General features: G+C 35.3%; 5 protein-coding genes across 8 annotated transcripts; 2 read left to right on the top strand and 3 right to left on the bottom strand.

Moving 5' to 3' along the window:
* The first annotated feature begins 1,384 nt into the window (after window positions 1–1,384).
* LOC111020346 (WD-40 repeat family protein / notchless protein) lies at window positions 1,385–8,738 on the top strand. 2 transcript variants are annotated; one of them, XR_002602658.2, is made up of 14 exons: window positions 1,385–1,679; window positions 2,231–2,312; window positions 2,417–2,506; window positions 2,590–2,715; window positions 3,128–3,255; window positions 5,211–5,410; window positions 5,873–5,936; window positions 6,335–6,445; window positions 6,706–6,843; window positions 7,457–7,599; window positions 7,666–7,720; window positions 7,974–8,030; window positions 8,121–8,348; window positions 8,460–8,738. XR_002602658.2 is itself a non-coding variant. In XM_022296994.2 (13 exons), the coding sequence occupies exons 1-13, from the start codon at window positions 1,521–1,523 to the stop codon at window positions 8,202–8,204; spliced, it is 1,437 nt and encodes a 478-aa protein (XP_022152686.1). In that variant the 5' UTR covers window positions 1,385–1,520; the 3' UTR covers window positions 8,205–8,738. The 2 variants fall into 2 exon arrangements, 1 of the variants encoding a protein (XP_022152686.1); XM_022296994.2 differs by having other exon boundaries at window positions 8,121–8,738.
* Window positions 8,739–8,884: 146 nt separating this feature from the next.
* LOC111020359 (receptor-like protein EIX2) lies at window positions 8,885–13,539 on the bottom strand. Its single transcript, XM_022297011.2, has one exon. It carries the CDS (start codon window positions 12,502–12,504, stop codon window positions 9,427–9,429), a length of 3,078 nt encoding a protein of 1,025 aa, XP_022152703.1. The 5' UTR covers window positions 12,505–13,539; the 3' UTR covers window positions 8,885–9,426.
* A 1,149-nt stretch (window positions 13,540–14,688) lies between these two features.
* Window positions 14,689–17,347, top strand: LOC111020358 (uncharacterized). Its single transcript, XM_022297010.2, has 5 exons — window positions 14,689–15,153; window positions 15,513–15,590; window positions 15,865–15,964; window positions 16,151–16,293; window positions 16,858–17,347. Exons 1-5 carry the CDS (start codon window positions 14,848–14,850, stop codon window positions 17,065–17,067), a joined length of 837 nt encoding a protein of 278 aa, XP_022152702.1. The 5' UTR covers window positions 14,689–14,847; the 3' UTR covers window positions 17,068–17,347.
* An 871-nt stretch (window positions 17,348–18,218) lies between these two features.
* Window positions 18,219–22,201, bottom strand: SIG4 (sigma factor 4). 3 transcript variants are annotated; one of them, XM_088127782.1, is made up of 6 exons: window positions 21,625–22,201; window positions 20,418–20,648; window positions 19,935–20,075; window positions 19,310–19,510; window positions 18,952–19,059; window positions 18,219–18,795 (listed from the first exon to the last, which is right to left on the bottom strand). In XM_088127782.1, the coding sequence occupies exons 1-6, from the start codon at window positions 22,081–22,083 to the stop codon at window positions 18,517–18,519; spliced, it is 1,419 nt and encodes a 472-aa protein (XP_087983908.1). In that variant the 5' UTR covers window positions 22,084–22,201; the 3' UTR covers window positions 18,219–18,516. The 3 variants fall into 3 exon arrangements, 2 of the variants coding, with proteins under 2 accessions (XP_087983908.1, XP_022152696.1); XM_022297004.2 differs by lacking the exon at window positions 18,952–19,059 and having other exon boundaries at window positions 21,625–22,194; XR_002602659.2 differs by having other exon boundaries at window positions 18,754–18,795; window positions 18,952–19,510; window positions 21,625–22,199.
* Window positions 22,202–22,631: 430 nt separating this feature from the next.
* LOC111020374 (large ribosomal subunit protein uL1c-like) lies at window positions 22,632–25,844 on the bottom strand. Its single transcript, XM_022297026.2, has 7 exons — window positions 25,386–25,844; window positions 24,803–24,982; window positions 24,651–24,705; window positions 23,948–24,075; window positions 23,443–23,526; window positions 23,228–23,353; window positions 22,632–23,135 (listed from the first exon to the last, which is right to left on the bottom strand). Exons 1-7 carry the CDS (start codon window positions 25,749–25,751, stop codon window positions 22,998–23,000), a joined length of 1,077 nt encoding a protein of 358 aa, XP_022152718.2. The 5' UTR covers window positions 25,752–25,844; the 3' UTR covers window positions 22,632–22,997.
* Window positions 25,845–27,039: the final 1,195 nt, after the last annotated feature.

The following is a 27,039-nucleotide window of genomic DNA, read 5'->3' as shown; positions in this document are numbered from 1 at the left end:
ATATAAACATTTAATAATTGGTCATGTCTTTGGGTTCTCATTTTTTAAAAGTGTTTCTAAAACTGTGTAGACATTTTAGAAATAACAAAATCAGGTTTTTTCTTTTTTATTTGATAATTATTTTTCTTGTATTTGTTATGCATTTAAAAATAAAAACGATAAAACAATATTTGTTTGTGTATTTTGAAAAATAAAAATGGAAACAATAACAAAAATTGTCACCACATGTTTCTATATCTTTTTCTAATAAAAATATAAAGAATAATTAACAATAAATAATTATCAAATGTTGTTATGTTTTTTTCTTTAATTGAAAAAGAGACGATGATAAATGAGTGTTTATTAAAGAGTTGGTAATTGATCAATTTATTAGAATTTACTATCTATGGTGATTTTGTAGTTAAGTTGAACAAATAATAGGTCATACAAAATGGCTCACAAAATATTTTGCAAATTGTGGTCATGTTTATGATTGAAATTGTTGAAAAAGTGCTATTTTTTTTCTTAGAATATCATAGCAAGAGAAATGCAAAAACCATTTTAATAAAATGTAGTCAAATTTATATCTTGAGAATTGAAGTATGAATACTTCATATATGCATTTGAAAAGTCCACGAACCACTCTTGAACTTAAAAAATAAATTTGTTACAATTTTCAACTAGAAAAATAAAACGATTGTTGCAATTAAATTATTGAAGTATATACGTGGTCAAAATTAAACATTTGAAATTGTTGTGACAAATCTTTTAAAGTTGTTAGAATTGAACTCACATGCTGAAAGCAGCTATGATGATATAATTTAATTTTGTAAATTTAGCAATGTAATTCATTAAGACATTTAAAAAAAATGTCGGATATTCGAATCTCTATCATTCTTAAAATTAAAAGAAAAAAGAGTAATGGTTAACGAGATAATAATTTAACAATACAACCACTTTTTATTATAAAATTTAAACAATTTCTAACCATTATAGAGATTTTTGTTATATACTTGAATGAAATCCAAAAATTTAATTGGATAACCATTTCGTTTTATTTACAAAATTTTAATACATTTCACATAAAAAAAACATTTGCAGAATTGCATTCTTAACCAAAATTAAAAAACTCAAACAAGTATGTGAAAAGTGTGTTTATTTTTTCCATAATTAAGCCAAATTTTGAAAACGTTTTTAAAAAATAGATAGTAAAGCAAATAAATACCAGAGTGAAAGTAATGTTAACCGGTTTCAATTTAAAAAAAGTAGAAATTAAAATTATATATTAACCGATAAGGAACATCTATGGTATATTTCATTCGCATTTGGTGGTGACGTGGCAAAATATAAGTGGCCGATGCCGATAACAAATGAACAAATTCAATAGAGAGATATTCGGACTCCGAGCAGAGGTATAAAATAAAAAACCCGCCGGAAAACCCTAAACCCACAAAACCCTCAAATTCGTCTCTTCCAATTGAACTCAATTTCCCCTACTTTTCGGTTCCTGAATTTTGCAGTTTCTTGAAATCAATTTACCCATGGCGTCGGAGATGGATGTAGAGCAGAGGGAAACTATCAACAATGTCATGATTCTCTTGACGGACCCGGAAGGCACGCCTTTGGGAGCTCCCATGTATCTTCCCCAAAATGCAGGGCCTCAGCAGCTTCAGCAAATGGTCAATAAACTTCTCAACAATGTAAGTTTCTGGAAAAGTAGCGTTTTCCTCCCCGTCCCTATAAGCCTGTCAACATTTAAGTTCCGGGGAAAAGTAACTTTTTGTTCTTAAAAATATGCATCTTTGATCGTGGAGATGAAGTGTTTAATTGAATTCGAATTAGCTGAGTTTCTCTGAGAATTTTGATTGGCTCATGAATGATGTAATTTGGAGGTTGCTAATGAGTAATTATTAACCTTTTCTTATTTCCAAACGAAACTAGTTGCACATCTGTTCTAAGTATTTTATTAGCTTGAAAATTCAGCATTCTATTAATCATCAAGCGTGTGAGTGTCATTTTTATATCAAGTCTGTTACTAATTCCTATGATGAAGTATTTTCCGAGCACTTTTTATGTTACTGTTTTCTATCTTCACTATTCTTTCACGATTAATGCAGTTCCTGCGTTGGTTTAGGCCTCCGAAATGTTTTAGTTTGAGAAACAATGAACTAGTTATGCAAATTGGTGTATGGCATGGCATGGTCTTGGTAGGGCGGTCATATCAAAATAACAGTTTGTTTTGGGATTGTAGGAGGAGAAGCTTCCCTATGCTTTTTACATATCTGACCAGGAGCTTCTTGTTTCGCTTGGTGCATACTTAGAGAAAAACAAAGGTTATTGATTCCTCAAATAATGTTTGAAAAAGCTGTTCACATGGTGGTAAAAATAAATTTTCTGGTTCACGAGGCTTAGTATCATCTTTTGAACGTATTTGCAGTTTCTGTTGAGAAGGTGCTGAATGTAGTTTATCAGCCACAAGCAGTATTCCGCATACGTCCTGTTAGTCGGTGTTCAGCAACAATTTCTGGTACATTTTTATTTCATTCTTTTTTTAGTTATATTTGCTTATCCCTGTAAAGTTTTAATCAATCCATTGCACTTGTATTGCAGGTCACGCTGAAGCCGTTCTTTCTGTTTCATTTAGCCCTGATGGGCGACAGTTGGCAAGTGGTTCAGGTGACACTACAGTTCGGCTATGGGACCTTAATACGCAGACACCACTATTCACATGTACAGGTTAGAAACATGAGCTGAACTTTTTCAACTGAATTTTGCAACTGTTCAAAATACTAGATCCAAAAATTAAATTTTATAAGAACCTTTGTTCATCATGTATACTATGTTGGCCATTGATTTTGTTTCTGATGAATAGATGGCAGGAAAACTGAATAATTTTAACTTCAAGTTATCTGAAATGAATATATTTGTCATCCCTAGAGGATAAAGATGTTTACTTCCTGTGTTTCATAATGGTTGATTAGGTTGGGAGTCTATTATGGTACTGCCCAAGGTTTGAAAAAATGCTGTGTTTTTGTATTTTTTTGGTCGCTGCTTTAACTAGGGAGCATTTTAATATGCTCTGTTATTTATTGATATCTATAGTTTGTATATCAGGCTAAAATCAGAAGGTTTTGCTCTCTATTCTCAGGGCATAAAAATTGGGTTCTTTCTATTGCCTGGTCACCGGATGGGAAGCATCTAGTAAGTGGGAGCAAAGCTGGTGAACTTTATTGCTGGGATCCACAGACGGGAAAACCATTGGGAAATCCGCTCACTGTAAAGACTTTCCCCCAGTGTGACCATATTTTTGACATGTTTGTTAAGTTTGATTACTGTATTTTACCCAGTCAAGTGTCAAAACCAGTCAAATGAAAATCTGATTTCTAAGTATAAATTTATGGCTTTTGAAATAATATTATTCTGAATTTTGATATGTTTTTCTTTCTTTCAGCAATGGTTCTTTCAAGTTTTTGAAGTAGAATTTTGAGAAAAAATTGCATTGCCCTGTCCTAACCACCGTAGATTGATGTTTGCTTTGCAGGGGCCGGCCCTTTTATTTATAATTTTTCAAAATTAAATTTAATCTTTTTATATATTTTAGGACTTGTTTGTGCAATCCTAGTTACCTTATTTTGTTTCAAATATTCCATCTGAAGTTAAAAATAATATAAAGTTGCAATCACTTTTTCTTGGAGCAACATAGATTTTGTGGTAGGACTGTTAGTTCTGAACTGCATGAGTTTAGTGATTGTGTGGATGTTAAATATTATTCATTTGTTCGTACTTGCATTTTTTTTTAATGTTTTGTAACTTGTAAGTTGTAGGACATGTGAACCACCATGGGTGACTTAGTGGTTATTAGGACAGTTGAAAATGTAGAAGGGCTAGGAGGGAATATCTTATGAGTTTTCTTTGCAACCAACCGTTTTAAGGTTTGATAGTTGTCCTATGAAATTAAAGGAGTTCACAAAGCTGACTTGGACCCCCTTGTGAATATGAAAAAACGTTGTAGGACATATGTAGTTTCAAAATTTGGACCCATTTGCTTGCTGCATATCATTTTCCTAGGAAGCGCATACATGTTAATTTTAAAGGAGTGTCAGTGTCTGACACCTATTCATGAGCTAAAATAAGTGTCCGAATTTCTTTTTTATTAATGGCCATGTGCGCGGCATGCAGAGGACACACTAGTTGCCAAGTCCATTGAATGACTTTGATTTTCAGATTTTTTACCTTTCTTTCAGCCTACCAGCCTTAAGGCCCAACCCATTAGGTTTCACTCCCATTTTAACCTTTTCTTCTGCTTTTCCTTTGTTTTTCAGGCGTTTCTCCCTTGTTTTTTATTTTGATTTTTCTTTGCCGTTTTCTCCTTCATTCTTCTCTGTGGTTCATCTCAGTGGCACAGTTAAGAACAAAGGAGGATAGAGCAGGTGAGAAGAAGGAAGCGGTGACATTATTTTGAAGAAATGGATAAAAACTAAGACTTGGATTATTAAGTGGGAAGAAGAGAGGGCAACATTGGGATATGAAAATTAGGTTTTCTTTATTATGGGAGAGGATAAAAATTAGGACTAGACGTGGGAGGGGGCACATTGGGAAGATAAAAATGTTGTTTTTCTAAATTCGGAAATGGGTTTCTGCTGGCCCAATTTTTTTAATTGGGAGGAAGGGGCACATTGGGAGGGATAAAAAAGTTGTTTTGTTAAGTGAAATGTCTTTTATATATATAAAATAAAAATTAAATATATATAAAATTAACGTGTCCTATTTGTAATTATCCATTAGGATTCATTCTTTTGCATTTTGGAGCCCTTTTATTCAGGGGGCTTCCTTCTTCAGAACTATCTTTTTGCCCTCTTTGTACTTCTTGTACCTTTTTTCATTTTTCTCAATGAAAGCGTAGTTTCTTATAAAAAAAAATTAACGTGTCCTATTTGTTTTGGAAATTGATTTGTCGTTGTGTCCGTGTAAAAATATTTTTGGTTGTTAGCAAAACATATTGTATAAGCTCTATCGTAAATTATATTTAGAAGACTGATTATATTTACTCATTGATAAGGGACGTTTGCTAAAATTGGAACGATACTCACTGATAAGGACAAAAGTTACATCTTTATGACAATTTTCATTACCTATAATACCTAAACAATGATTAAATAAAAATTATTTGTATTTTTATAGGCTTACCAGTGTGAAATTGCTAACACTAATTTTTGAAACTAATGTTATAGGGCCACAAAAAATGGATTACTGGTATTTCATGGGAACCTTTGCATCTAAGTGCCCCATGTCGCCGTTTTGTGAGTTCTAGCAAAGATGGTGATGCACGCATATGGGATGTTTCATTGAAGAAATGTGTTATATGTCTCAGTGGCCATACTCTTGCAATAACTTGTGTCAAATGGGGCGGAGATGGAGTTATATATACAGGGTATGATTATGTTCCTTATTTGTCTCCTTGACTTCAAAAAATAAAATGAAAAGAAAATGAGAGAGAGAGACAGAGGAGCCACTATAGAAGTATTCTAGCATGCTTGATGCTAGTATTAAGTTTGAACATCTAGAGGAGGTGGGTCTACAGTACAGTGTACTTCAGTTGGATCTATATACTGTCTTATATCCAATAATGAATGGAATCTTCCCATATCTATCCATGCCCAGAGTCAGTTGATAACTGACAATGGAGTAAAATTATGATACTAAAGACCAAAAGTTCTGCTTTTCTTTCAGTCTCTAAAAGTGCCTTACCATTCTATACTTATATGCTATCAATATTCGAAAATTATCTGCTTTCGGCATTAAGCTACTTTTTAATTTTTTCTTAAGATTGTTATTGTTGCTCCCAATCTTTCCTCTGCTGTGAAATTGACACGTTCTCTCTCAAATGCTCCAGCTCTCAGGATTGTACCATCAAGGTTTGGGAAACTAAGCAAGGAAAACTAATTCGTGAATTAAAGGTATGCTGCATACCCCCGATCTGTACTATGAATTAAATTTTTTTTTGGTTTAAAAAACATTAGAACCTATTTATTCCTTTTGGGATCATATTACTTATTGAATTCGATTATTGGGGGGCGGGTGCTCCTCGGCCCCTGCCCTTTGTTTGTATTCTCTCCTTTGTTTCAATGCATTTTGTTTCTTATAAAAAAAAATCTCAAAAGAGCTGATAATTACAGAAGAGATTTAACTTTTCTTAAATTGTATTTTCTTTTGGTATTGAATTACTGATAAGTCATCTCTATTTTTTAACAGTTCTCTTCAGAAGTTGATTTGGGTTGGACTTATTTTGTTTTTCATAGTCCTAGTCCCATTGTTGCTCATAGTGTAATCATTTGTAAATATGATATTGTATCAGGGACATGGTCATTGGGTTAACTCTCTTGCACTAAGCACTGAATATGTCCTCCGCACGGGTGCTTTTGATCATACAGGGAAACAATTCTCTTCCCCGGAGGAAATGAAGAAGGTAACATAGTTTTGAGGGTTCTCAATCGTATTTCTAGCATACTTCATCCATACTTCGTGTGGAAATGATTGTATAAACACATTATTTTGTATGCACGTGTTGGTTTCTGTTACATGGAAATCAAAGAAATTGTTAACATAACATGTTTAGTTTAGCTCACCTGAAAGGTTGGAACACCCACTCTTTTTTTGGGCCGCCACAAGTCTCCAATCATCTAACTTTCTTCATCACCAAGTACTTTGCTGTTCCATGATTTGTAGGTTGCTCTGGAAAGGTATAATAAGATGAAAGGCAATGCCCCTGAAAGATTGGTTTCAGGATCTGATGATTTTACCATGTTTCTATGGGAACCTGCAGTCAGCAAGCACCCTAAAACCCGCATGACAGGTCATCAACAAGTAAGTTTCTTTTTCGATATCCTTTTCTTCCTGGAATATCATGGTTCATGCATCCCTTCGTGGCATTCGTCATTGTCCTGCTCTCTATCATCCTCACTTCACCATGTACCATATTTCCTAAAGCTTTTGTTAACTACATGCCTCTGGAGAAGTCTTCATGCAACACTATCATTTTGATACTGTCACTTGTGCTAGTTCTCAATCCATGAAATAGGTTTGATCTATTTTTTGTAATCTACCAAGTCCCTTGATCAGACCAGTCAAGCTGAAAAGTATTTTACACATTCCATCATTGATTTGCTTGAATCCTCAGCTAAGCTCATCGTAAAATTTTAACAGTATGAAATTATAAGGTCTCCTCTGGGCTCTGCATTTGAGGGAAAATATCTACAAGAGAAGTTCAAAAGGGATAGGAAAAAAGTCACAAATATCCGGAGAATACTCTAATTAACATGTCCATTAAATATTCATCCATGTTCTTCAATATTGATACTGATAGATGATATGCTTATATGAGACTATGAGTATAACATTTAAAAAGCTTGTGTATTATGCCATTTTGGAGTTTTCCTCATTCTTCAGAAGTGAAGCATGAATTATTGTTTACTTTCAGCTTGTGAATCATGTTTATTTCTCACCCGATGGGCAATGGGTGGCCAGTGCATCCTTTGATAAGTCTGTGAAACTGTGGAATGGCATTACGGGAAAATTTGTTGCTGCTTTCCGGGGTCATGTTGGGCCTGTTTATCAAATCAGGTTTGTTTCATTTAATTTCTGTGATTCAGTCATTCAGTAATTTACTTACTATCTCTTCCCTTGCAGTTGGTCTGCTGATAGTAGGCTTCTTTTAAGCGGCAGCAAAGACTCCACCCTGAAGGTATTTGGATGTTTTTGTTTAACCTAATTCTTCTAGAGTTTCAAAGAAATGAATGCTTTGAGTGGAGTTGCTGCATGATGCATGTATTGTTTAGAGGCAATTGAAAAATGTGAATGAACCAAATGGTTGAAATTGTGTCTGGACGGACTAGTGGCTTTACAAGTGCATTTGGTACATTTTTCCACAGTTGTGGCTGTTTCATGGAGTTTTCTTTAAGTGACTCAAAGCTAAATGTTGATTTCTATTTTTTCAGATTTGGGATATCAGAACACACAAGTTAAAAGAGGACCTTCCAGGCCATGCCGATGAGGTACAGTTCCATCCATCTGTAAGACCCATCATGGCTTCTTTTATGCATGCCTCTTGTCACCATATTCTTAATTGATTTCATGTTGTGCAGGTTTTTGCTGTTGATTGGAGTCCGGATGGTGAGAAGGTGGCTTCTGGAGGCAAGGATAAAGTACTAAAGCTATGGATGGGCTAAGAGTAACTGAGGGCGCCAATTCAATTATGTGGAAGTCTTAAAACGTGTCAACGGATGCATGCATCACAATCGCACTGCAAAAAGGCATACATGTTGAGTGATTAAGACAACCCAAAAGAATGGGTAGCAGAATCAGTCATGCAGGTTGGATTTTGCACTTACATTATGGTTCTGCTATGGCTGCTGATGTTTTTGGCAGGCTTTGGGGTTCGGTCTCAAACCATTGGCTCACTCTGCTTTGGATGATTGCTGCAGATACTGTCTGGAGAATATGCAGTACATGACCTGATATGCTATTCTATCTTGGCTGGTTTATTATATTCTTACAGTTTAGAGAACATGTCCACCAGTATTCGTAATTTCCATTGCTTATTATATCTTTTGACTCTAGTAATAGATATTAACTTATATTCTAGAATTGGTATCTATTTGTTATATGTGTAGCACATTTTCTTTTCTATGCAAAGATTGAACCAAAGAAACCCAAATTGTATCACGGCAACCATATCAGTTATTTTAATTGAGTTTTGCTGAGGATCTGTCTTGTTTTCTGAGCTTCTGGATTCTGCCAAGAACAATTTTTTTAGTCTAATGTTGCATATAGCATAGTTTAGATTTTGCAAAATATTGATTTATAACCTTTGGAATGAAATTTTTGTACTGAAGGATGGAAATCTAAGAAAGAAATGAAATTGATTCGAACATGCTGTATGAGAAGACGAAAGACTGGTGTAACTAGAGTAATGAAATTTAAATCCATTATACTAAATCACAACATTAAGTGACGAAGAAAAAGGGGAGAAGAAAAAAAGAAATCAAGGAGAAGAAATTTAAATCCTCCCCTCCTTCTCGAAGTTACCCTTACAGGACACCCCTTCAAAAAGGAAAAGGCAATTCTTTGGCAAAACTTCATGAGAGCTTTTCTTTGGAACCTTTGGAGAGAACGAAATCCACGTATCTTCACAGACAAAACTCTCCCCTTTGATATCTTTTTTGAAGCTATAGTATTCACAGTCATTACTTGGTGTAAATCCTACCCTATGTTTCATTACTATTGCTACACTTCCCTCTTAGCAAATTGGGAGTGCTTTATGTAATCCCTCAATTTGAGGCTTTTGTAATTTCATACATCAATGAAATTGTTTCTTACACAAAAACAAAAAGGAGAAGAAATTTTTGTAGTTCAATTATTCCTACATTAAGAGTCTATAGTTCTTCCACGTCAAGATGGAGAAACCTTGTCCACAACTTTGTCGACCAACTGGAAATAAGCATTCGACCAAGATCTTTTGGCTGCAAAAATGCAGAAAGGAATTAACAGCCCAGCTGCAAATCCAACCCCAAGACTCAGGTAAAACCAATTATCAATCACTTCATTTTTGCTTTCATCTTCTTTTCTCCCCCCTCCATCTGCTCTTCTTTCAGTGTCTTGACACATTACAGGAAGAGGGTCTCCACAGAGACCGAGATTTCCAGCAAAAGATGAAACAGGAAAAGTTTCAAATTGAGCTCCAACAGGTATCTTTCCTGACAAGTTATTGTTTGACAAATTCAAATAACTCAATGATGTCAATTTAGTTGAGCTTGGAGGAATGGGACCAGATAGTCTGTTGTTTGAGAGATCGAGAGATGATAATTCTATCAGGTTTGAAATGTTATCTGGAATCTGACCACTTATATGGTTTGTAGACAAGTTCAAGATAATTAACCCAGCTAACTCTGTTATATCATGGGGAAAATCTCCATATAGTTCGTTTCTGGAGAGATCAATGCTAGTTACCAGGGAAAGGGTCTTAGTGTATCTCAATAATTTGCTTTTTGTATTCAAGACATAATTTTCTTTGTAGTAGATGCCTCTGTACTTCCCATAGAATAGATAGTGGTTTGTTTTCTGGGGTTGGATCATAGCTTTGAGATTGCCAAAACCAATCGAAATGGAGCCATTCAACTTATTTTGTGCCAGGTCCAAGACTTGCAATGAGCCTAGATTCGAAAGTGCAGGAATTGCTCCAGAAAATGCATTTGACCTCAAGCTAAGAATTCTGATATTTGGAAAACTAGTTCCAATCCAAGGAGGAATACTACCCACAAGACCATTATTCCCAAGATTTAGAGTTTCCAAACTTGAGAGATTTTGGAAAGATGGTGGGAGCTTTCCAGTGAGCCTATTTTCATTTAGATGAAGAGTCTGAAGCTGATCTAACTGACCCAATGTGTCTGGAATTTGACCTACTAAATAATTATTTTCGAGGTCGATTGCCTTCAACAACGAACAATTCCCAATAGTTGAAGGAATTTCACCAGTCAAGTTATTCCCTGATAGATTAATGACTTGAAGAATTTCCAGTTCCCCTATAGTGTCTGGTATTTCACCTGTTATTCGGTTATTGGCTAGAGACAAAAATATAAGGTTCGGCATCGTCATGCCTATATTCTTCGGTATAGGACCTGAGAATGTGTTATTTGAAAGTTCCAGCGAAACAATCTCAGAGATTGAAAGGGGAATAGGTCCTTCAAGGAGATTGGAGCTTAAATCAACATCTGCAAAGGGAGCTACTTTTAGCGGATTAGGTAGTCGTCCCTCTAACTGGTTGCAAGAGAAGTTTAGAAGAGCTAGATTCCCTGAAATTTTCCAAAACCAGTCCGGAATAGGACCTGAGATGCTGGCATTTGAGAAGTCTAAGAACCGCACTTTACTTTGTGATTTGAGCCAAAGTGGAAATGAAGGACCCAAGTAGCACGAACCCATGTCGAGATTTCCGACTTGAAATGGAGGAACCCAGTCGGAACTGACGTTTAGTCTCAAAGAATTTGACGATAGATGTAAGATTTTCAGCTTGCTTAGATTTGAGAAATGTGCTTCAGAGATTGTACCCGTCAATTGATTGTTTGAAACATCCAAAATAGACAACTCAGAAAGCTGTCGTATACTCTCAGGGAGAGTCCCATTCAGCTCATTTCCTGCTAGTCCCAATGTAGATAGCTTCTTAAGGGACCTGAAAGCGAGAATGGGGCCTTGAAGAGAGTTATAATCCAAACTTAGTTCAATTAGATTTTCAAGTTGACCTATCCACTCAGGCAATCCACCAACCAATTTGTTGTGGGACAAATATAGGTACTCCAGGTTAAACAGTGGACGTAATGAAGGATAACAGTTTTCAGTTCCTTCAAGAGACTCAGGTAATCTCCCATTCAAGTTATTCCCCATTAACCGGAAAAAGGTTAGGTCGCAAAGTCTACCGATGGAGCTCGGAATCCCTCCTTCGACGTTATTCAAAAAAAGATCAAAGTAAGCAAGAGAAGTCATGTTTCCCATGGAAGATGGAAGCTTTCCGTGAATTCTGTTGTTAGCTAGTATAAGTACTTCCACCCTATGCCATCCTCTTTGAAATAACTGAGAGCAACTCGCCGAGAGATTCCCGTTCTCCGATAGGTCCAACAAGCGTAAATTCGGTAGATCACCAAGCCCGAGGGGAATTATACCATACAAATGACAGTAACTCATACTGATGGAGGTCAGGCTACTAATGTTCACAAGCCAATTAGGTATTTGAGAATGGATTCTGTTTCCAGATAGATCTATGACAGAAAGAGAAGTGAAATTGACTGTCATGGGAGATGAAATAGCACCAGATAACCCACAATAACTCATATGCAACTCAGTTAAATTTCTAAGCTCGCTCAATATCTTAAGCCAGTCTGATCTCACTGTTGAAAGGTCTATGCTGTTCATTGCAAGATACTTCAAAGACACAAGTGCAGTAACCCATTCAAGATTATCAACTACTACATCCAAATTCTTCATATCAAGATATTGCAAGGTAGATATGTTACCCAAACTAGGAGGAATTATATCACCAAAGCCAGCATTTGATAAGTTCAAATACTGCAACTTCTTCAGAGAGCCAAAGAAATCAGGAACTGGGACATCATTGAATGTGTTGAAACTCAAATCCAAATATCTCAAGGACTTGAGTTTTGTCAGTGAGGGACTTATCTCTCCACTAAGATTCCAGAACCCATGATCGCCCAAAGGGTGTGGGTTACGAAGATCAATTGCAGTAACAGCTCCAGTTGCATTATCACACCCCACCCCGCGCCATTGGCAACAGTTCACCCCTTTCCATGATGCGAGTCGATTGTCAGGATCGTTAAGGCCCTGTTTGAATGAAATCAAAGCTTCTCGATCAGATTCGAGACACCCCACGGACTTCCCACTAATGTTACAGAGAAGTTCAGTGGCGAGTAATAAGAGAGCTGGAAAAGCTAACTGAAGAACTGGGATTTTCTCCATTGACATAGGTGTCCGAACGTTGCCAAGAAATTTTCGGATTTCAAACAGATCTTCCAAAAAGGCAACTTTAAAGTGGTCGTTTTACTCTCTTTTGTAATCAGTTTCGTTACCACACTTGCTGCACTTGCTCTTGTTAAGATTGTTCTTGACGAACAACGTAATTTCATTTTATGATCCTTCATATGAAGTCAAATTTGATTTGTCTCATATAAAATAAGAACATACCAGAAGTAGATATTGAGGTATATTTAAATAAAGAGTGTTGAACAAGGTGGCTAGAACCATAACAAAAAGGCCGGAAGTTTAGGGTTTTTAAAATTATTAAAACTCTTCCAGATCAATGGTATTCAAAGTCTTTTAAAAATTCCTTTGTTTTCTCAGGCATGACTTAGGAACTTGCTCGTTGATTGATAATTTTGAGAGAGAAGATGATTCTCATCTTGACTTTTGTGCATAATTATATTGTCTAGGTTAGCAATGGACTTATAAACAAAGATGATTCTCTTATATTTTTACAAAATTAGCGCAGTCGTGTAATAGATATATCCATATCATATTATCATTTAGTTAATAATGATGATGAAAGTATAGAAGTATACATATATATTTTTTTTAGTATAACATGTTGGGGAGGGGGTTCGAACTCACAACCTCTTGGTTGGAGGTATATGTCAATCACTGAAGAGTTATGCTCGATTCGACAGTATAGAAGTATATTTTAAAGTCAAAGGACTAAACAGGTACGTTAATCAAAATTTAGATATTAGCTTTATAAGCTAACCTAATAATTGTTTGCACACATGCTTCACATGGGTTGCATAAAAAAAGCCGAACCTCAAGCTATCAATTCCATCTCCCAAGTCCCACCCACAAAAGGTAAAACAAAACCCTTAGCATGTGAAAGACATGGAATTATTGAGGCATATGTTAAAAGAATTATTTCAATTATCTTCCGAAAGGCATACGATCTCATTCTAGGTTTTAATATTCAAAATTTCTATTTCAATCGACATGAATTCATTAAAAAAAATTGTATCTTTTTATTATTGTTGTATCACCTGATAATGTGTACTCATTTTTTTACTCAATTTCGTCCATTTGAATAAAATTTAGTAGATAAAATATTCATTATTGTTCTTAAGGTGGATAATTCAATGTCGAACTAAAAAAATAATAAATAAATATATAAAATCTATGTGACTCTAGTGAGTACCAATCAATGTTAAATTAGATATATGTTGAATAATTGATGGTAGAATGTTTATTTTTTCTAATTTAATAACTAAAATATATATTTTGAAAGTTGATGAGAAATTTAAATCATAATTTTATCATTCAAGAGAGAAAAAAACTCACCCAACTATTTAGAGGGAAAAAAAATTAATTTTCTACGTATAAAGTTGAGTTATTTATTTATTATCATTATTTTTAGTACAACAAATAGGGTGATGAATTTCATGACTTCTTAGTCAAAGATAGGTGTCATTACGGCTAAACTAGTTCGTGTGTTGGTCATTATATCATAACTATATAGATTGAGGTTGGTAGTAGGGTGTTACTTTTCTCTACAAGACCCAATCTCCATTTAAGCACCCTAAGGGGCGAGGATAGGGAGTGAAATTTCCATGTGACTTAAACGGGAATGAGGATGAGAAGTATGTTTTCCATCTCCATTCCCTGCCTTCGTCCCATTTATTTATTTATTATCATTATTATATATACATATTTAAAATGATCCTAAACCTAAATATTTGTATATGAAATTTACTGTGATGTTTAAATTTTGAGATTTATTTTTATTGACAATTTGAATTGTAAAATTTAAATTTTAGAATTTGTTGTTGTAATTTCTTATGGAATTTAAGAACTTTTCATTTAAAATGGAGATTTATGGTGGAAATTTAACCATTTAAATGAAGATATATTTGTAGAGAATTAACCTTTAATTAGGAAATTTTTAAAAAAGTATTTAAATAGGAAATAGTTCTCTACAATTTTTTAAGAAATTTCACTAACTGTGGGTAATGTCTACGTCGTGATTTCCGACCAAAAGATCCTGATTTTAAATCAGGAAAAGAAAATATTTTTAGAGTTTTTATTGAAAGTTTACGGACGAAAATAATCAAGAAAAAGAAAAGGGTAGTGAGAAGGGAGGGAAGAATTTGTGGCGGTAAATCAAGTTCCATCAGAGGCTCAGAGCTCAGCGAGAGAAAGCTGAAAAAGCACAAAAATGTCGGTTTCAACTCTCAAGTTGAAGATGATGAAGATCAATCAAAATATCTCCATTCCCCATTTGTTTGCCTTCCAAATAAATATCCTGGCCCCCATTTCTCTTTCTCCATCTCTCCAATGGCGCTTTCTGCCATCTCCACGGCTCCATTCGCTGTCTCCTTGGGGTTCCACCGCCCAGTGGGCCGTCGACTTCCCTATCCTTGTGCTTCTTTGAGCTCTTCATCTTCCGAATCTAAATCCGCCAAAGCGTCATCGCCCACTGATAACGTGGTTTCCTCTAATGGAACTTCCGCTCCCTTGGTTGAACCCTCCAGAGCGGCGGACTCGAACTTCAACTACGCCTTCGCCAACCCCAGTGGCGGTGGTGGTGCTTTTCACTCGATTCTTGGGTTTATGCAATCCACTGAATCCTCGATCGAGAGGGTGATTGTTCTTTTTATTCAATTTGGTTTTTAAATTCTACCCTTCATGTTGGTAACCTTTTCCTGACTGTAAATCAATCCATGAATACTTTGAAACGGAAATCGTATTTTATTGGGTCACTTTTTGCTACTATGACTTAATTATGTGTATGTCCCAATTGAACTTATTCAATTTGATTGACTAATTCCAGAATTGATGGGCTTTTATGCGAGCATGATTTCTTTATTGTAACTTTGATGGGAATGAACTAGTATTATGATGCCGAGTTTGTGTTAATTTTTTTTTAGTACTTTTTCGAGTCTGATTTTTCAACTCTTTGCTGGGCTAACGACTGTATCTGTCTTATCTGATGTTAACAGGCTATTTTTGACTTCCGTTTCTTGGCACTGCTTGCTGTTGGAGGTTCACTGGCCGGTTCATTCCTGTGCTTTCTCAATGTACTTTCTCCTTACATACAACTAATTCTTGCAAGAAATTGCTACAGAAGTCATTGAATTCTATACATAGATAAAACTGTTTCACTATGCAACTAAATTCCTTTTGCATGCTGTTTGTTTTGGACATATTGTAGATAAATCATGTAGAAATTTCACTTAGTGGGGGTCATAAGTGTTATATAAGATCATTTTGGTTTTTCTATTGAAGATTATATGTTTTATCTATGATACCACAATTGGACGTGTAGTTTGACTGCTGTTAGCTTGTCTGAAGGGCTGCGTTTATATTTGTGATGCATATAAAGTTTACTGGTCCAGCTGTGTCAAAGGGATTCACACCGGACAAATGGTTCTGCGACTAGTTGAAGCAATTGGTAAGATCCTTGGATATTCTCTCTACTATATTTCTTTTTCAAGCTGGAAGTATAAAGGTGCTAACTTCATTTAAAAGCACGATTTTTGTCTTCCTCCTTGTGTTAAATTACGTTGTTAGTGTCACTTGAACAAACCCATAGGCATCTCTTGTTCATAAAACGATAATCAATTATTACCACATGCAGATGTATATCTTGCTGGAACTGTCATGTTAATCTTTGGGATGGGCCTATATGGATTGTTCATCAGTAATGTGTCTCCTGATGCACCTCCCCTTGTTGATCGTGCCCTGAAAGGATCCTCGCTGTTTGGAATGTTTGCTTTGAAGGTAGGTTAAAAACTTGTTACTTTTAAGAAAATCAATAACGTCCTCAAGTATGCATTCACCAGCACTATATTTCCTTCTGGATGAGTATTAAATCATCACTGGATCCTTAGAATTGATATGTTAGAGTATATTTAATCTTTTATATATATGTATTTATTCTTAACATTCTCTTCCAGGTTGGGTTTAGATATTAATTTGATTCATGAATTGCTAACATGTAAACTATTAATATCAATTAGATTCGAACTCAAGATGCTTATGTATAGGTTAAGGTATACTAATCTTTTATATATATTCAAGTCACTTACCGAATGAAAATTGAGAATTCTCAGTGAACTTGATAAAATCTCTAATGGTCCACGGAGATTATTGGTTGTACACTATTTAGTGAGGATGAAAATCTTGGTATTGGTATTGGCTTGAAACTTTTGGAACAGAGAATGAATGTGAGCCTAATTGCTACGTTTTTTATTTTGTTTTTTTGGGTTCAATTTCTCTACTTGTACATTTGTTTTTCTCTCTCCCCACTAGAAGGCATTGAAGTTCTGGTGTTATTGGTTGCAGGAGAGACCAAAATGGATGAAAATCAGCTCTCTTGATGAATTGAAGACGAAAGTAGGACATGTTATTGTCATGATTCTTTTAGTAAAAATGTTCGAGAGAAGCAAGATGGTAACAATAGCCACTGGTCTCGATCTACTGAGTTATTCCGTCTGCATTTTCCTGTCGTCTGCTTCTTTATACATCCTCCATAATCTACACAGGCCAGAATAGGAATACAAAGTCTGTATTCCAAGGAAGAGCATATTGATGGAGCTTTGGAATTTATCATATGAAGCCTTTATTTGTTTGGTTTTGGATGCTCTTATTTCCTGTAATGTCTGTGTAAGAGCTGAATGCTATTTCCTGTCCCAAATCTCCTGGTAGAAGAAAATATTGCAGTTTCTTTTAGGGATAATTGCAAGGTATATACTTGTGGTTCAATGTTATTGTAAATATAGTTCCAATGGTCTAATCATGATTGCTCATATTTATGAGTTAATCATTTGTTAAAGTGAACTTCTTGTTGACTTCATCTAAAATGCTTTTGTAAGTTATGTTGAATCACAAAGTAAAGATTTGCTAATGAACTACGTTTTTTTAACAATGTGTAGATTAGACTATTTGACCTTTTACCTTTAAAATAGATAGATAATGCTTTAACCGTAAACTATGTTCATACTACCAAAACATGGAGGCTATTTCATTTAACATAATTCTCGACAACAATGAAGTTCACCTAAATGAATGGAATTCACCTAAAGTATATAAATGAAAAGGTTGACTATAAGTATAACCATCCTCACTTTCATCTATCATCAACTAGATAAATATATAAGCAATTAGACAAAGATATAAGATATCTTAAGGCGATTGTCCAAACTTAGCTTGTTTATAGTCTAGGATTAAGAAACTATCCATTGTTTAAGTTAGACAGATCAATATATTAAAATCGAATGACGATATCGATGAGTTAATTATATATTAAAATGTTACATCCTACATCTATCATCAACTAGATAAAGATATAAGATATCTTAGCACGATTGTCCATACTTGTTTATAGTCTAGGATTAAGAAACTATCAATTCTCGGTTAGAAAAAAAAAAGAAACTATCAATTCTTTAAGTTAGAAAGATCCATGTATTAAAATCGAATGATGATATCGATAAGTTAATTATATATTAAAATGTTAAGGCCTATCTTAAGTTCAACATGCAGAAGTAAAAATGCAAACTTCCGATCAAAGTTTGAGAACATATGCTTTATGCTTTAGTCCATTGAGCTATGCTCAAGTAGGTGCCTAGGATCAACATTTCTAACTTCCATAAAATATTTTTACATGTTGTCCATATCGTATTTGAAAAATCACAAAACACTAAAAATGCGTAATGCAATCATCAATCGATACGTTTTCTTATTTATTATATTGACCAACCAACCAACAGGTCAATTTTTCATACAAAAGAATCAACTCTTTGATCGATCAATTGAACTTCTATATACATCGACCAAACCAATTCCAATTTGGTTGCAACCATTTATATAACTCCTTTTGCTGCACCAAAGAGGGATTCAAAGATAGCATACAATTGAATTTGACAACACTGTACAAATCCTTCCAATAGTTCATCCAGTCTATCTTTAGCTTTTCTTGTAACTTTTCATGATAGTTTCAAATATCTACACTACATAATCTTTAAGATAGTCTAGAATGTCAGTTTTCTTTAGTTTTGACAATGCAGCGATATTGACTCGCCGAACCGTCTCCCTCGAGAGGTTCATTGACTTTCCAATCTCCTCAAAAGACTGTGGAATCTCTCCATTAAGGCCAAAGTACAATCTCATTATGTGAGCTTCTCTTTTGCTAAGAGTATTAAGAAGCCTCCTCAGTTCTTGCTTCATCAGTTTTCTCATTACCATATTCTCTGGTGTCAAATTGTCTGGCCCTGGCATGATCTCCTGGCAAAACATTGAGAAAGAGAGAATTTCAATATGCCATAACTATCACTGAAACAAAAACTCGTAGGTGGTTTGAACCATGGTATTGGTGGCTATGTATCTAGGACGGATTATACTTTGAGCTTTATGATGTAAAATATTGTAAAAGTCAAGTACCTGTCGTGTGAAATTAGTCGATGTTGCATAAAATGACTCAGACACTGGCATTTGTTTACTAGAACAGGAGAGAATGATTGGACTTCTTCTAAGCAAAACTCCATTATTCTTCGTCATCCCAGAATAAGCAAATCCTAAGAGTTAATCTAACTGAAAAAATAACTAGTTGATATGCGACCCCTTTGAGGAGTCAACCTCCGATTGAGAGCGCCCCAAAAAAAGAAAAACTTTGGCATTACTTCAATTATAGAGGATCATGAGTGAAATGTTGTAAATTATTGTAGAATAGTGGCAAGAAGCATGAAAAAGGGCGTATCCCCTTTGGCAAAAGACTAAGTTTGACTTTGGTAAGAAGTACCTGCAGGGTTAAGCAACCTCGATCAGTTACTGGTTGATTGAGCGAAATCGGGCGCTTACTCCTTTCTGTCACCAATTTTACCGTTGAAACACGAACGTTGAGCGACTCGGCAATTTCCTTGTGGGTGGGCAGTCGTGATAACTTAATGCCAAGATGATTATTTGCTTCTGCTATTCTTGCTACCATCTGGCCCATGTGACCCTGCACACAGCGAGCTAACCGAGCATTCACTAATTACCAGCTCACCTTCCACAACTCAAAATCTTTAGCTAACAAAACTTTGTGGAAATAGAAACGAAAAAAGAAACTTTTATACAGATTTATTTTTCCATTTTTTGTGAAAAGGTGATACAACAATTAATATCCTAAATAGAAAGCAAACTTACACGAACAAAATCAGGTTTCGAACTAAAAGTTCTTCCTTATTACCTTGGTATGTCTTATTCTTGGTGGTTACTTTATACGTTTCTTGTCATAACTTTGACTTAGTTTTGATTTTGTTGGCTACAAGCCTACAGACGAGCTCCTTCTAATGGAGCAAGATTCAACTATCATTTGAAACTTCTCTAATATCTTCTGTATGATGATCTAATTGTGAAAATGAGGAATTTATACAGTATCTTACCGGCAATCTAACAAGTCTCGACTTGTTATCTAAGGCTCGAATTATAGCTTGTCTTATCCACCAATAAGCATAAGTCGATAACTTATGTCCTCTATTTGGTTCAAACCTTTCCGCCCCTATAAGAAGACCAATGTTTCCTTCCTACAAAACAAACAAACATTTTAAGTAAATGTGAGGGTAAAATGTGTTGGAAATATTATTAGTATATTAGTTGCAGACAGTATGATAATTAATTAGGGTTGAAGTGGCCGTTATAAATAGAGGAATTAGAGAGAGGAAGGGAGGATAGTTTTCAGGAATAGTCTAGTAAGAGTCTTGGGAGAGAGATAGCCCTCTCGAAAGGCTATTGATATTGTAATCTCTCTTTGATAATTGTGATATAGTTACATTGTCATTTTCTTGTAATCGGATCCTATTAGTAAACTGCAAAAAAAAATAAAGAATAAAAACAATCCAAAAGAGGTTATATGTGCAACAACCTACCTGAGTGAGATCTTGAAGGCTTAATCCTTTGCCTTGATATGGAGCAGCAATCGAGACGACTAGTTTGCTATAGCATTGAATGAGCCGATCCCTTGATTCTTTTGCTCTACAAAGAATCCTATCTATACACCTTAAATTGGTGCCCGTGGCAATGGCCAATTGCTTATTTGTAGGTTCATGCTCTTGAGTTTCCATGATTCTAGTTTTTGCCTTTTCAAGCTGTGCTGCCTCCTGTGAAGTGTAAATAATGTGCAAAAGCTTACCATCATGTATCAAAATGGCAAACAATTTTACATGATTTGAAGTGTATTAATACAAAGGTTTGAATTCTACTTTAGTCCTAAATTTTTATACTTCTTTCATTCTCATCCTTGTATTGTCAAACATTTTGTTGTTGGCCTCTCACCTTTATATAAATTTTCACTTTGATCCTTGCTGCTAGATTTCTATATTACACTATCAAGAAATCTCATGTGGACATCCTATAGACTTTGTTCTATACTAAGCCACATGCATTTAGTTTGTCATCAGATTCTATTAAATACAATATGCTCTAAACACTAAAAAATTGAAGAACAAAACATATATTTTAAGTCCTAGTTTTAAAACCAAGTGAAAATCATAATATAATGAAATAATTCTGTCTAAAGCTATGGGTTTAAAGAGAAATATATACAAGCAAACAATGACCACTAACAAGTTAAAAAAGTAGAGTTTAAAGCTATGGGTCAATTTCATACATCAATGAAATTGTTTCTTTCAAACAAAAAAAGCTATGGGTTTATTTGTTGCCACCTACCTAAAATTTTAAGATTTTACTAGTTCTTTCATTACTGGGCATCCAATGGTTCTAAGATTAGTTGAAGTATACATAGAGTTAGTCTAGATACAGCTATGAGTTTAAATTCGTTGCCACCTATCTAAATTTTAAAATTCTACTGGTTCTTTCGTGGCAGGTTATGATAATTAATTGTCTCCTAAGATTAGTCGAAGTGCATGCCACCCATCTAAAATTCTAAAATTCTACTAATTTTTTTATTGCAGCATCTATTAAGATTAATCGAAGTGTGCATAAACTGATCCAGATACTCACGGTCTCAAAAATATACACACAAATATATGTCATCTCTTCAAGTAAGCTCCCAAAAGACTAAAATGGTGGCACAGACAAGGACAAAAAACCACATTAAATCTTACTAAAACCAACCTTGAGACACAGACAAAGCTCTGCTTCTTCTTTTGGGGTCAAATATCCAGGCCTCAAGGGGCCACTAGACAAGGCAACCCCACCTTCCTCAGCTTTCTCCCCCACCTCTTTCCTCCTTTTCCTTCTCTTCTTCTTCCAACCCACAAACCCATCATCCCCACAGCTCTCCTCCACTCTCTCAAGCTTTCCACAGCTCCAAGTTTCAGAGACCCAAGTGGGTTCCGGCAGCACATGCTCTCTCGCGGCCTCCACCGCCAGAACCGCCGTCTCCTGCGGCGGCAGGACGGCTATTGTCTCATTCCAGTCGAAATTTGACCCTAACTTGGTGGAGAAAGGGGGAAAGAGGAAATGGGATTGTGGGGGAAGATGGGTTTTGAGCGATGGAAGTGAGGAGAGAGAGATGGATGGGAGCGTTGGGGATTGAGTGGGCAATGAACATAAGCTGCTGGCAGTGGCCATGAGTGGGGAGAGGGATCAACAAGAAAAAATGGGAAAAAGGAGTTATAAAAGTCTGGAGTTTTTGGATATTTGGGATTTAGATATTTTTGCTTCCCATTTGGAAATAACCACAAAAGTTTTCTTTTCTTGTAGCGAATGGATAGAAGGATTGTTAAGAGATTGGGATGTCAATGTGCGGATGTCATTGAAGCATTCACAACCTTTGAGGACAGGTTGTGGAAAAAACTATCAAGTCCATTAAGATTTTAGCATCAAGATCAACCCTCTAGGAGTGCATTCAACCAGTCAAGATTAGATTTTCTAACTTACAAGGTTAATCATCTAAAAATATTTATTTGAAATTGTTTTCTTAAAAGTTTAAATACCGTCGGTACTTCGTTTTGGTCCATGTGTTTTACATTTTTTCTATTTTATACCCTATATTTTTTAAATGTCTATTTCGATCTTTGTATTTTTAAAATATTTCAAAAAATAATTGCCATCAATCCATCGTAAATGGCATTATTCAAGTTAGTTTCACAATTTTATTTTGGTTCCTGAACTCAATATGCAAGAGAACTAAAAAACAACCACTTTCCAAAATGGCCCATGGAAAAGAGCAGCAACTGGGCAATACATTCCAGTACACATTTATCTAAACTTTTTTACTCTGAAAACCCAAGAGGTCAATCAAAGTGTATTAGATCAATAAGAACTTAACACGAGCAATACAAAGTGATTGAGTCAGTATAGAAGACTATGGAGTATGCTTGTTTCTGTGTGATCATAAGTCTCTGATGTCTCCTCCTCATTCTTCATCCTAGTGTTTTCTATCATCTTCCTTCCAATGCTGCTCACATTTGGGCATTATATTCCAGTGGATCCCCGAGAGGCTGATTCTAACAAACAGGAGAAATTTACAGGTTTGTCATTTGTCAAGCACTCGAGGGAAGCTTGAAGTCAAGCATCTCCCTTATATTTAACCGAATTGAAGGCCCCATCGACGAGCAGATGTGAGTGCTTTTCCAGTATACACCCTTTGCACCTGATGGCTTATTGGTTTCCACTGATTTCTGTCAGAGTTAGCAGAAAATGACTTATTGGAAAATTATCGAGACGCGTTTTTAGAGACTAACAGCTATGGAGAGAAGAAGGGAAGACGTACTATGGCAGCAAGCAGGTTTATGAGAAGGTCTTCTTCACTGAAGTCGGCTTTTCCAAATGGTAAGTGAACTATCCCGGTTTTATCTGCTCTGTATTCAACTTTCCCCTGCTTGAACTCTGCAATTGCCTGAAATTGAGCTTAGTTCATGGGTTAGATGAAGTCTTGAATTTCTTTTACTAGATGCACTGCAGGTACCAAAAGAAGTTTATAAATACCTGAGGTAAATTAGTTGCTACAGTACCGGCTTTTGGATTTGGCATGAGTCCCCGTGGTCCCAGGAGCTTACCGAGGCTCGCAACCTGAAACAAGTAGAGAAGATTAGAAAATGGAAATCAATTATTCCATTATAGTAATACGGGTAATCAAAATTTTACTCCGATGACAATTATACAAGGCTAGAAAACATTTGCATACAAAGAGACTTCATCAATTTCAGAGAATGATTTAAATTTGGCTTTAGGCATGAGGCAAGCACTTTGATCAACAAAATCTAGGAATTATATCTATGACCAAAATGGATTAAAAGACCCAGTGTAACTGTTTAGTTGGTGTTCATGTATCTCATTTTCTTTTTACATTACATAAACAGGATCATCAGTGTAATTCTAACTCTCTAAACATCTAATTCACTTGTTTAGGAAGACTTATCGATTGCAAAAATTATAAAAATCTCAAAAAATAATTGAAAGAAAGATTAAAGTAATGTAGTCAGAGCAACACCTTAGGCATCATGTCTGGGGAAGCAATCAATTTGTCAAAATCCATAAATCCTCCTTTTATCTGTTCTATCAAGTCCTCCCCACCAACCAAATCTGCTCCAGCATTTTTGGCTTCATCGAATTTTTCACCTGTATATTTATTTCAACTTTTTATAATTGCAACCTTCACAGTAAAGATTTCTGAAAAAGTAACCACTCGAGAAAAAGGAGTCTAGATGCATAAAATCCTACTGTTTGGTTTGACCAGGAATCAAAGTGCCAGGAGACTGGACTTCACCCATCCACGGACCACTTAAGAACAACTACACGGTAGAAACCTCAAATTATGGTAAAAACTCTACTACCCAAACTTAGCTTAGAGTTAAACACGAAGATAACTCCAGAAAGTTTCTTGTTTGCAATCAAGATAGTTTGGGCTTGATTAGCTAACTATTGTAAAAACTATTTTAAAACATTATGATCTGATGGCTTATTCACAAACTCCTTATTTTGAGAGGAAGAATAACTTCACTTATTCTAAAAATCGGGTCATCCATGAAAACATATGAAAAAAAAAGCTTTTAAAAAATAGTTTCCCAAACATATTTTTACTAAATTTTTGTTCTAAAAAACATAAGTAACATTGCATAAGAAACACTACTAAAGCTAACTGTGTATTAAGTTAAAGAGAAAGAGAAAGCTGCTCAAGCATTAAAAGTAACTACCTTGAGTAAGAACAGCTACTCTAACAGTCTGCCCAGTCCCTTTAGGCAGATTTACCTGCATCAATGCATTCAAAAAAATTACCTCATGATATAAATATTCTTTACAACTCCTTACCAATAAAGGAATCATGATTTATAAAACAAAAACTCACGGTTGCTCTCAGCTGTTGATCATTGTATTTGGGATCAATATTGAGCCGGAAATGGGCTTCGGCTGTTTCTACAAACTTTGTGCTAGCCATTTCCTTGAGCAGAGATATTGCTGTCTTGAGGTCATACTCTTTCTTGTTTTCCCTCAGTTTTTGAATCTCCAAGAATCTCTTCGATCTCCTCTGACATATCACATAACAAACTGAATTCAGACATCAATCATGAAATGAGCACATGGAAAGAAAGACAAAGAAAAGGGAACTTGGCTAATGACCTTGATGACTGCAGCAACCAAAAAACGAGGCCAACTTTAAACTCGTAAAGTTTAAACACCCAAGAGTCCACCACAACCATTTTAAAACACCTCAGACTAATCCTACGAGACCATTACCTAATCCTACAATATTTCGTTATGTCACCGTGATTTGAATTCATTCCCTTAGAACTCTTTTACTTTTTCACGAGTATCATGGCCGTTAGACCAATCCAGAGTGGTTACATCCTCCAAGCAACGAAAGAGAACACAACCCGCAATCAAATTATAATTCACACCCAGATCAAAACATTACAAGATTTCGAACATACTCTGTCTCTTTTAAGGGGCAACGCGGCTTTCCCCTTCTTAGGTTTAGGCGCAGCGACGGTAGCCGCCGCCCCGTCAAGCCCCTCCTCCTCCTTCGCCTCCGCCTCCGCCTCCGCGACGCCCGCCTCGGCAGCGAGAGCAGCGACGATCACATGGTGCCTCGCTCGCCGCTGGAAATGAAGGAAGATCCAATCGGTGGATCTCCTCGGTCTGCAGAGGAAATGGGCGGAGGAGAAGGCTTTGATGGTGGAAAATTGAGGTTTCCCCTTGAAGGAGACGATGGAGGAAGCGAGGTCTTGGGGGTGTACGGAAGAAGAAGCAGAAGTGAGCATGAGGGAAGAAGGAGAAGTGGAAGTGCAGGTCGCCATAGATGGAGAGTGAGCTTTCGCGCTTTCTCCTACCTAATGAAAGTCGGGATTTGGAGCTCTCTATCCATAAAATGTGGAGATGATAAGAAGGGGAAATCGGGACAATTTCTTTAGAATTTTTGTGGTCATTAATTTTGCCTTTCTTTTTCTTTTGGTTGCAATCAATTATTTTCTTTCAAGAGCAAAAAATATATACTTTAGAAAAATAATGCATTAATAAATATTTTTAATATAAATTCCCCCCGACCAGTAATTAATGATTAATGCCTCTCTTTATACGTTAACAATTGCTAATTCAACACAACTAAGTAATGATTATCTTTTATGAAGTCGAATGTTTATCACTCCACACATTTTTCATTGTAATGAAAAATAGTAATAAGAAGAAGGTTCGAATCTATTGGTAACGATGTAATATTGTTAAAATTATATTTCTGGATTAACTTATAAATTTGATCCCTTAATATTTGATTTTACATGGTTAATAAAATATGACTTGTCTACTGAATGAATAAAAGTTTAATTTAGTACAACGTGACAAAAATAGTAGAAAAAACTGGATAGCGAGATGAAGCATCGTAGTTGTACTTATATTTCTTAAAAAAATATGTTATTGGTTGAGAATATGAAAATTAGTTTGAAACATGATTCTACTTTCATTTTTATTTTGAGATTAAAATTTTAAACAATGAGAAATAAAAGTATATTATTATTCAAATAAAATAAACCACGTTATTATTCAAATTAAAACCAAGAGGGAGATTTGAACATATAATTCTAAATATATATATAGTTAATTTATGTCTAGGTGGGCTAAAACAGGATAATACCTAAATTCAATCAATTTCATATAAGTTATATATCATTATAAATATTTATGTGGTGGAAATATCAATTTAAGACCACACTCCAATGAATTCTCCTCAATAATTCAGATTTTTAAGGAAAAAACAAATGGATGTCTCATTCTCTCAATATCACTAGGATAATTTTATTAAATGAGAAATAATTAGAAAGAGAGATATTTCATTATTATTTATTTGGCATATAAATTCCTTAAATTGAAAAAAAAAAGTCATTATTTTTTATGTTAAAGACAAGTGTATAATACAACCATGTGATTATTACCTCATCTAACATACACGTGTGTGGCCTCAATCACTCAAAACTGACGTGAATAGTCAAATCAACCAAACTTCATAGCTAAGCCATAGGACGGAGAGTCTGCCTGTCTATATATTTAGGTTTGCCAACTAGTACAAGTGACTCATTGGTCCAAAGAAACTAG

Source organism: Momordica charantia, assembly GCF_013281855.1.
Source record: "Momordica charantia cultivar OHB3-1 chromosome 8 unlocalized genomic scaffold, Mcharantia_2.0 BLBB01000008.1, whole genome shotgun sequence".
NCBI classification, from domain to species: Eukaryota; Viridiplantae; Streptophyta; class Magnoliopsida; order Cucurbitales; family Cucurbitaceae; genus Momordica; species Momordica charantia.
This window is presented reverse-complemented; position numbering and strand designations above follow the sequence as displayed.

Excerpts from the sequence above, each read along its gene's own strand:
- LOC111020346 (XM_022296994.2), top strand. The coding sequence starts at position 1,521 with ATGGCGTCGGAGATGGATGTAGAGCAGAGGGAAACTATCAACAATGTC. Across the intron at positions 6,446-6,705 it reads CCCCGGAGGAAATGAAGAAG|GTTGCTCTGGAAAGGTATAA; the intron begins GTAACATAGTTT and ends CATGATTTGTAG. Across the intron at positions 8,031-8,120 it reads TTCCAGGCCATGCCGATGAG|GTTTTTGCTGTTGATTGGAG; the intron begins GTACAGTTCCAT and ends CATGTTGTGCAG.
- LOC111020359 (XM_022297011.2), bottom strand. The coding sequence starts at position 12,504 with ATGTCAATGGAGAAAATCCCAGTTCTTCAGTTAGCTTTTCCAGCTCTC.
- LOC111020358 (XM_022297010.2), top strand. The coding sequence starts at position 14,848 with ATGGCGCTTTCTGCCATCTCCACGGCTCCATTCGCTGTCTCCTTGGGG. Across the intron at positions 15,591-15,864 it reads CATTCCTGTGCTTTCTCAAT|GGCTGCGTTTATATTTGTGA; the intron begins GTACTTTCTCCT and ends GCTTGTCTGAAG. Across the intron at positions 15,965-16,150 it reads GCGACTAGTTGAAGCAATTG|ATGTATATCTTGCTGGAACT; the intron begins GTAAGATCCTTG and ends TACCACATGCAG.
- SIG4 (XM_088127782.1), bottom strand. The coding sequence starts at position 22,083 with ATGGCCACTGCCAGCAGCTTATGTTCATTGCCCACTCAATCCCCAACG. Across the intron at positions 19,511-19,934 it reads CGAGACTTGTTAGATTGCCG|GGTCACATGGGCCAGATGGT; the intron begins GTAAGATACTGT and ends CGCTGTGTGCAG. Across the intron at positions 18,796-18,951 it reads CGACTAATTTCACACGACAG|GAGATCATGCCAGGGCCAGA; the intron begins GTACTTGACTTT and ends ATGTTTTGCCAG.
- LOC111020374 (XM_022297026.2), bottom strand. The coding sequence starts at position 25,751 with ATGGCGACCTGCACTTCCACTTCTCCTTCTTCCCTCATGCTCACTTCT. Across the intron at positions 24,706-24,802 it reads ATCAACAGCTGAGAGCAACC|GTAAATCTGCCTAAAGGGAC; the intron begins GTGAGTTTTTGT and ends GCATTGATGCAG. Across the intron at positions 23,136-23,227 it reads TAAACCTGCTTGCTGCCATA|AAATCAGTGGAAACCAATAA; the intron begins GTACGTCTTCCC and ends TAACTCTGACAG.